This window comes from Anguilla rostrata, chromosome 10 (assembly GCF_018555375.3).
Source record: "Anguilla rostrata isolate EN2019 chromosome 10, ASM1855537v3, whole genome shotgun sequence".
In the NCBI taxonomy this organism is placed as follows: domain Eukaryota; kingdom Metazoa; phylum Chordata; class Actinopteri; order Anguilliformes; family Anguillidae; genus Anguilla; species Anguilla rostrata.
Window position 1 is genome coordinate 24,298,847 of NC_057942.1, and position 8,995 is coordinate 24,307,841.

Below are 8,995 nucleotides of genomic sequence, written 5' to 3' on the forward strand. Positions count from 1 at the left end.
GGGTAGGACACTTCCGTTGTACCCTTGAGCAAGGTACTTAACCGAAATTGCTTCAGTATATATCCAGCTGTATAAATGGATACAATGTAAAATGCTATGTAAAAGTTGTGTAAGTCGCTCTGGATAAGAGCATCTGCTAAATGCCTGTAATGTAATGTAATTAGGAACCATGCCGAGCCATGAGCCCTTTACTATCGTATAACATTATTTTTTTTAAAAGGACAGCAGACAGTCTTTCGCATTCATTATTTTTTCTACTGTCAAAGTGACATACAGCTGACTGTATTTTTGCTGCATAAGCTGCTCCTCCCCCTTTCCATCTCATAACTCGTACTCAATCGCAAATAGAGCTAGGCATCCACAAATCAGTGCGTGAACGCAAGCATAATTTGGAGGGCAGTCAGTATATCAGTAAAATTTTGCCATTGTTTTGCATCATTTCCTCAAAAGAAAGAGTCCACTGTCCTAAGAGAGACTGAAAGGTTACCAACAATATTTTGATTAACGTTTGCTAGCATTTACCAAGCATCAGCGTTCACCCAACTAACGAATGAAAATGTTAACTTTTGGACAAAGATTAGTGCAGAAAAAATCTTTATAAAAAGAAGGCTAGAGGAGGAGGAGGGAGAAACAGCACCACAGGTAGTTTATCATAACGTTACTGTTATTGTAGCAGTGGTATTGTTAGCTACTATTTTAACTGAAATTGATGAAAACCATAGTGTTGTCCTGATATTGGGGCACCAATGACATTAAAGCTCATAATTTATGTTTAGAATTAGTATGTGATTATATTATCTGCCAAATCGTTCTGACAGCATGTTTGAGACCATTACTGCACAAATTGTTTTAGTCTATGGGTTGCTTTTTCATTATGATCATTCACGGTGTCCCCAGTACAATTTAAAGGGCGTGGAAGTAACAAAAATAATGAATTAAACGCTGAATCGATTAAACTTCAGTTAAATGAAATTTTGAATCAAATAAAATGCAATCAAATTAAATATTTCAGTAACAAAAATGTATTAATTAAATGCAGAATCAATTAATTTAATTACAATTTAATCGATTCAGTGTTTAATTTATCATTTTTGTTACTTCCACCCCTCATAACCTTTAGTGTGAAAAATGCCATAAAGTTAAATCTTTTATCTGGAGAGACAGACAGTAAAAATAAATAAATAAATCTCCATAGCTATAGGGGCTTCAATGTGTTGCAAATAAAACATAGAAATTTTTTCAATTACCGATGACATTCAGTGAGATTAGTGTGATCGTGCAAGGGTTAAGGGTGCATAGGGAAAGCCAGCACGTGCAGGTGCTGAAAGAGAAGCAGCAGGCCCAGCTGTGAGTGAGGGGAGACAGAGAGGAAAGGGTGGTAGTGGAAGAGAAGTTGCAGGCTCAAGTGTGCCACTGCCGGAAGCTGGAGACGGTTTTCAAAACAGCACAGTAATGCCAGGAATGTGAACTCTGTCTGGACAGCAAAATGTAATAATCTGATAATATTTGCAATAAAATGTAATGAACAAATATAAACAATCCTCAGGGGAAACACTGGTATACGTCATTTTAGGCTTTCTGATGTCCTGAAGGCAGTTCCTATAAAATGCTTTTTCACAAAAGGGCGGTTATGGAAAACCAGCTCATTATACTTGTATGTCAACGTGTCAATCTGCTTGTCGATTCGCCAATGCTGACTGTACCTGAAGGGCTGTAATGGCATCATGGCTAGTTATAGGCCTATAAATGGCTATTGTATTCGGCTACATATCACAACTAGAAAGGGGCATGTCTTTAGAAGTACAATTGAATTGCTATAGAATACAATGTAGAAAAGTCAATTCAATTGAATTGCCTTTATTTAATCAGGAAAGGCTAGTTTAGAACAGAGCTCTCTTTTACAATGACACCCTGACTACACAGTAGGACAGTAAAAGTGGTAATAAAGCAATTAAAAGACATAAGAATTATCTAAAAATGAATAAATAACAATAATGAAAAACAAATAATAACAGTAATAATAATACGAACAACAATAAAATATTTAAGAATATTTAAGAAATCATACTATAATAATTCGAACTGATTAAATGGAATGAACCATTTCAATCTTAAGGTACTCAGTTGGTCATTCCATTTTTGTGATGCATAAAAAGGATGATTTCCCCAGTTCAGATTTAGAGTGAGGAATTTCCAGACTTATATATTCCTTTATACAATGCTTAACCACCCCCAAAATACATGATTTTCCAATAACAGGACAGCCCAGAGTGGTTTATTCCTTACGTGAACGGATGCAAGTAGCTATTTTAAATATTAAAAGAGATGTTATACAAGATGGCAGCTTATTCAGGTATGCTTTGTAGGCAAATAGTAGGCAGGGTTCCTCTCTCCTGGTATTAAGTGAAGGCCAGCCTACCTTCTGGTAGAGAACACAGTGATGTGTTCTAAAAGCATCCCCAGTAATGAACCTGAGGGCACGATGGTAAACTGCATCGAGAGGCTTCGCTGTTGCATGCATATAAATAATGTCACCATAGCCTAAAAGTGATGTTGCCTTAATATGAAATCTAGTTCTCATGATCAGACATTGGTTGTTTCTATAGAGAAATGTTTTTGAAAATAATTTGCATTTCAGTTTTTTTGAACAGTTTGTCAACGTGCATCTTGTATGATGTTTTCATCTACCCAAATATTTGTAACATTGGACCCTCAGAATTTCTACAGCATCTTACATGAGAATTTTTAAACCGATTTTGTTGTTCTCTTTGGATCTACTAATGGATTTAATCTAAAAGAATTTAGAGGTCAACGGTATCAAATGCTTTTGACAAGTCAATAAACAAGGCAAGACAATGCTCTTTTTTATTCAGGCAAGAGACAATGTCATTTAATAATTGACAGGTTGCAGTCAAAGTACTGTGACCAGGCCTGAAACTAGACTGGTGGGAATTTAGAATACTCTGATAGGAAAGATATGAATGGATTTGACTATTAATTACTTAATTACTAAAATTTTAGCTAAGCAGGAAAGCTTTGATATTGGGTGGTAGTTGTTTGGATCTCTTACATCTCCACCTTTATGTAAGGGCAAGAGATATGCTGCTTTCCAAACATTAGGAATACTTCCAGCAGAGAATCAGATTAAAAATGTGAATTAATGGGGAAGCTATAAGAGATGCTGCCGACAATAAAAGTCTCAAGATCAAGAGTATCAGCACCAGTAGCTTTTTTTTGGTTGGCTTCTAGCACCTCATTTACAGATAGTAGTCTCAAAGAAAATTTCAGCACGACTGCTTATGCTCAGTTTTTGTGGCTCAACCATCGTAATCTTATGAGATGCTGCTTTTTCAAACAAATTACCTGCAGAAATAAAATGAATCAAATGAATGAATTAGTTAATTAAAAGCATTACATATTTGTTCCTTTTCTGATATGGTATATGAGCCATGAATGAGATTATTAGATAAGGCATTAAATGACAAGCAGGTTTCTTCTTTAACTGTTTTCCAAAATTTTGCAGGATTACCACCACAATCAGACAGCGTTTAAACAAAGTAGGATGATTTAGCATTTTAATTTCTCTGGTGCACATGTTCCGCAGTTGCTTAACAGTCTGCCAATCCTTTGGCCCTATCCTTCAAGCTTAACAATTTTTACAGCTCAAATGAGGACCGTGGATTGTTTCTATTTTTAACCCTAAATTTCATAAAAGGAGCATGCTTATTAGCAAAAAATGTCAAAGACATACCTAAAATAAATACCTAAGAGCTACCTCAGACTCAGTGATATCACATTCTATCAAAATCACTAAAAAAAAACAAATTATGTTAAAAAAAAAATTTTTAAAAAAACCCTGTTAATTAAAATGCTTAATTTCGTTTGACATGAATATGAAATGGGACCTGGCTGCTTTGTATCTCCAATGCAATCAATTGGGCAGTGCTCACTTAAATCAATGGTAAAAACAATACTGGCTGTATACTTATGTGAACTGTTTGTCAAAATAAAACCCAAAAAGGTAGATTTTTCCTGATTCTTCAAGCTAGGCCAAGTTGGCATGGTGATGAGCTGAGTAAGATCCAATTCACTACAGCAATTCCTCAGACTAACAGATGAAGAGGATAGCCAGTCAAGGTTCAGATCCCCAATCACCATAAGTACAGACGTTTCATACGAAGTTAAACAAGACCAGGTCAAAACTTAGTATACGGCTGGACCGAACACACGTGATCCGGCCGACCAATGGTGTAACTTCATGACTCAGTCAGTCACTCAGTCACTAGTCTGGTCTGGACGAACCAAGCAGCCAAAACCAGACTTGGTTTTTGAAGCTCACTTCCTGGTCTTGTTGAGAGACGTTGCTCACTAACGCCACTGTGGTTGGCTCCAGTATAGGTGTTTCCATATCCGGTTTCCATGTAAGTCTACGGTACAAATGCAGTCAAAATACAAAGTCAATCATTTTTTCCTCACAAGAACAAATAGTCACAATGTGTGTATTTTATTCATCTTATGACTGTCCATGGGCCGATTTCATGATTTATTGTGTCATTTGGGCACTGTTATATTTGTTGTGGACCAATAAGGTACAGTTTGCGTCACTTCCTGATTACTGCGGAGGACTAAGCTACAGTAGGGGCTACAGTCTATGATCACTGGGGTGGGAGGTGGCGCCCACAGACCAGAGACTGTAAAACATATGGACAAAGCTACTGTGACATCACCCATTGACTATCTGTGGGTTTCTAAAACACGTTTTGTAACTCAATGGCGGACGCGGCCATGTTGTCGATTTGGAGCCAAAACACTGGAGTTAAGCGGTTCTGTGATTTTACAATGTGATTGACAGTTCGGTGCGGAAAAGCCCATCAACCTGAACGAACGATTGCAGAACGAACTCGAGGCTAGCTGACAGTCTGTCATTATGTTTTAAAATATATTATCAAATGTTCACAGAGTTTAATTTCTGTCCGTGACTGTACTGTGTCATGTAATCACGTTATATGTATGACATTAATTATAAAATGATGTTCAGTTATCTTCAATTTATGTTTCTCAGCAAAACGAATAGGCCTATGTTTAGCTAGCATAACCTGCCAGTGAGCTAGGTAGGCTATCCGTGGTTAGCTTACACATTAGCAATATGACCACAGGGGAAGAACATCGACTACAAGTAGCCTAACTGCTACTCCATCACCGTTTGTGGTGTTCACCTGCTGGGTGACGCTAGCTGACCGATTGTTCACAAGTCACTTTTAAACGAATAAAAATTAACACATTCAGCGGTAATTAACAAATCTACCAAGTATTTTAATAACTGATCTGCAGGCATGTAAATATGACAACGCACTTTGTAGAGCACGTTTTCCACCTGGTGCATGAAGACAAAAATAATGTACATTGAATTTCTAATTATTATTGTTTTTTTCTTGTAGATCATCAAAACCAATGGAGAAAAGCCAATATACGCAAGGAGCCCCCAGGACCGATTCTGAGAACCACTGGCTTAAATGCTCTTGTCGGTCTCTTAAATGCTAAAAACATGTTCCTTTCTAAATGCCAGTCTTGCAATGATGCTTAATTTCGTTAAATTCTGTGTGTGTGATTTCATTGTGTGTTGTATGTTATCCAGCAAATAAACCTTAAGACTCTTAATTCGCTTCGTGAAACTGAAATATTTGCAGTGTTTATCCCAAAATTGGGATTATAGTAGCTTTGTCACATCCGTGAAGCATGGCCCAGGTAGACATTGACAGAATGTACACGACTGACAAGCCGTCAAACACGTTTGACAGATGGAATATTTGCCGGTTAGGGTTAGCTAGCTAGTCAAATGGCTTGGTAGCCGAAGTTGCGAACTGTTTTAGCATAGGCTACTGGACTACCACATATAGCAAATAAGCGTTAGCTGATTACGCTTTCTGCCAACTAATTATTTGGTTAAGTGGGCTAAAGGACATAGTAAAAATGACTCGGCTACCGCAAAACTTCAGAGGAGGATTATTTTATGGTCGTCTAGTGCAGCTGTAAATAGCACACGCTATAGTGAAACCACTACAAAATGGGATGCCTGCATTTTCTGACTTCGCACAGGTGGACCGTGGTCGGAGCCGCAATGTCAAGGCCAAGAGACGCCACCTCCCACCCCAGTGACCACAGATTGTAGCCCCTACTGTAGCTCAGTCCTCCGCAGTAATCCGGAAGTGACGCAAGCTGTACCTCATTGGTCCAGAACAAATATTGGCACTGTGCCCAAATGACGCAATAAATCATGAAATCGACCCATGGACAGTCATAAGACGAATAAAATACACCTATTATGACTATTTGTTCTTGTGAGAAAAAATTATTGACTTTGTATTTTGATCGCATTTGTACCGTAGACTTACATGGAAACCGGATATGAAAACATACTGGAGCCATCCGTAGTGGCGCTAGTGAGCAACCAAGAACTACAACACCAGGAAATGAGCTTCAAAAACGAAGTCTGGTTTTGGCCGCTTGGGACGAACGCATGTACTTTCTTGGGCAAAAGGGAGGAACCTCTGCCGATGGGAGCCAGTTTCCCTATTGGTTAATCGAGCGGTCTATCTCAGTGTGCCGATTCTCTCTCCCCCCCGCGACACTCCCTCTGTTCCGTGTGTGCTGCAATCTAAATCCCGACTGAAACACATCAGCGAAACGACAAAGCTATCGAGCTAACCCAAATTATCTGCTAAAAACAGAATTATGGACAAATTCAAATAAGATTTTAATTCTGTTATATCACAGACTTGCCAAATACATGGCGTGACTTCATTGAAGGACCTTCAGCGCGTATGTTTGGATTCGCTGTTATCGAACAGATGTACTCGCTTGCTTGCCTGCCTACAGGATTTGGCAAGTTTAATTTTTCAAGCGTGGCCTACAGTATGCAGTCTGCTATCAAATAAATACCCAGAAAAAAAGGCCAGAAGCAGCAATGGTTTTGATTGTTTGCCCGTTAGAATCAATACAATAATTTTCCCCTAATAGTGGCGAACTGATGTGGGTCTGTGGAAAAGTTTGTCTCCGGTAATGTTTTCCGGTGCACGTTTCAGACCACGCCTGGCCAAAACACTCTGATTGGTTGGGAAAATACAACTATCCCGGGAAGGTTGCCTCTTTCGTTTATGCCTAGAACGCCAAGGAATCGGCCAGGCAGGCTCTGTTGAACGGAGTGAAAAAAGAGACTGGCTCGCGAGGCTACTCAGTCACAGACATTCACGTTTGTAGGGCTGGCCCTCCGGTTGTATGGCAAGCAGTTGTAGCTTTAATTCATTTCTAGAGGATATTGAAAATTCTAATTCTAACTAGTTAGAATGAAAATTCTTGATATCAGAAATTCAATTGTAACTAGTTATGTGTATTTCTGATATCAGAAATTCGATTTTAACTAGTTAAAATGCATATTATTGATATCGGAAATTTTAACTAGTCAGATTTAAAACGTTTTTCTCATTCATTTCAATGGGAGTTGGAATTTGACCTAGTTAAAATGCCAATTTCTGATATAAAATCAATTACTGATATGAACAATATAATTTCAACTAGTTAAAATACCTATTTCTGATATCATGAATTCAATTTTAAGTAGTTAAAATAGGAATTCTTGATATCAAGAATTGTATTTTAACTAGTTAAAATTCAATTCTTGATATCAAAAATGAAAGGTCCCACTGAAATGAATGGGGAAAACGCTTGAATTATAACTAGTTACAACTGAATTTCTGATATCAAGAATTTGCATTCTAACTAGTTAGAACTGTATTTGCGATATCCTCTAGAAATGAATTAAAGCTAAAACGGCTTGCCAAAAATGTACTATGTTATCAATAGCACTACAGGTAGCCCCAGAAGGGTGATTATGGATTCAGCCTGTTCAGTGAAATACTCAATTATAAAAACTTTTATTGTTTTTATACAGACTGAGATTGCAATACAGAAACAAATAGCATATTCAACAGTATATGATATAGGCCTAAGAACGGCCAGAACAAAATCAAACCGTTTGTAAGAGAGATCAAGGATAGGGCTCACCGAAAAGCTACAACTGCCTGATAACTGGCAGATTTTGCACTTTGTACAAAGAATTCAATGCGATGCCAACAACAGCTGCCCATAATTGTTTCCGTGTGTATAATGGCCGCAGATATAGGCCTACTGTAATTTAAATAGTCAAATATCAACCATAGACCCAAGACGAGTCAAACAGCTTGGCTTGGATCTCCATAGCCCCATTACTGGATTCCCCTTTTCTGGAACACTTGAGTGACGTGCTGGAGAACTAATCCCATTTTAATATATGAAAAACAACGTCCTTGTCACGGTCCCTAAATGTTCAGTTTGATGTAGACGTGCTCCATACCACTTTTTAAGACTTATGAACAGAAATCCTGTAGCCTATATAGCCTACCATACAAGCACCATATTGTTTCAGAGTGAATAATAAAAGGCAAGAATTTCGGTCATATTAAAATAACGGTAAAGGATTAAAATACGTTTGTGCAGCAGAACTCACCTCATGTTTTCCACGTTCCTGCCACCGCTTTTCAAAATACACATCGGGATTGTTACTACGGCTAGGCACACCATCGAGACGAAGTATAAAATTGTTTTAAAGTAAAATAAAAACGTCCCACTGGACCACAGAAGCACAGGGACTGCAAGCAGGGAAATCCAGAGAACATCCATGTCAATAGGCTATTGCACGGAGGCACTGGCACAGCTACGTGGAAAAACGTGGCTAACTCTTATCTCCCTGATTGACGTTATGTTCGCTAGCTACAACAGCTTGGTTTTATTGATATATTGCAACCAGAATTTCAGATTGGCGAGAATGCAAACCGGCAGATAGGCAAATTGCGAGTTGAGTCTGAATCGGTTGACGTATTTCTGCAAACGATTTCAAGAGTTCATAAGTTTAGCTATAGTTAAATGTCTAGTTTAGTTTTCAGATATTGGCAGTCAACGA

At 38.1% G+C, this 8,995-nt stretch overlaps 1 protein-coding gene across 5 annotated transcripts in view; it reads right to left on the reverse strand.

The window, feature by feature from the left end:
- LOC135233755 (1-acyl-sn-glycerol-3-phosphate acyltransferase alpha-like) overlaps nucleotides 1–8,715 on the reverse strand; it is a 35,069-nt gene extending 26,354 nt beyond the window's left edge. For all 5 annotated transcript variants that reach the window (XM_064297620.1, XM_064297619.1, XM_064297618.1 and 2 more), the window contains exon 1: nucleotides 8,543–8,715. In XM_064297620.1, the coding sequence (XP_064153690.1) occupies nucleotides 8,543–8,715 (173 nt within the window). The remainder of the gene's footprint in view (nucleotides 1–8,542) is intronic.
- Nucleotides 8,716–8,995: the final 280 nt, after the last annotated feature.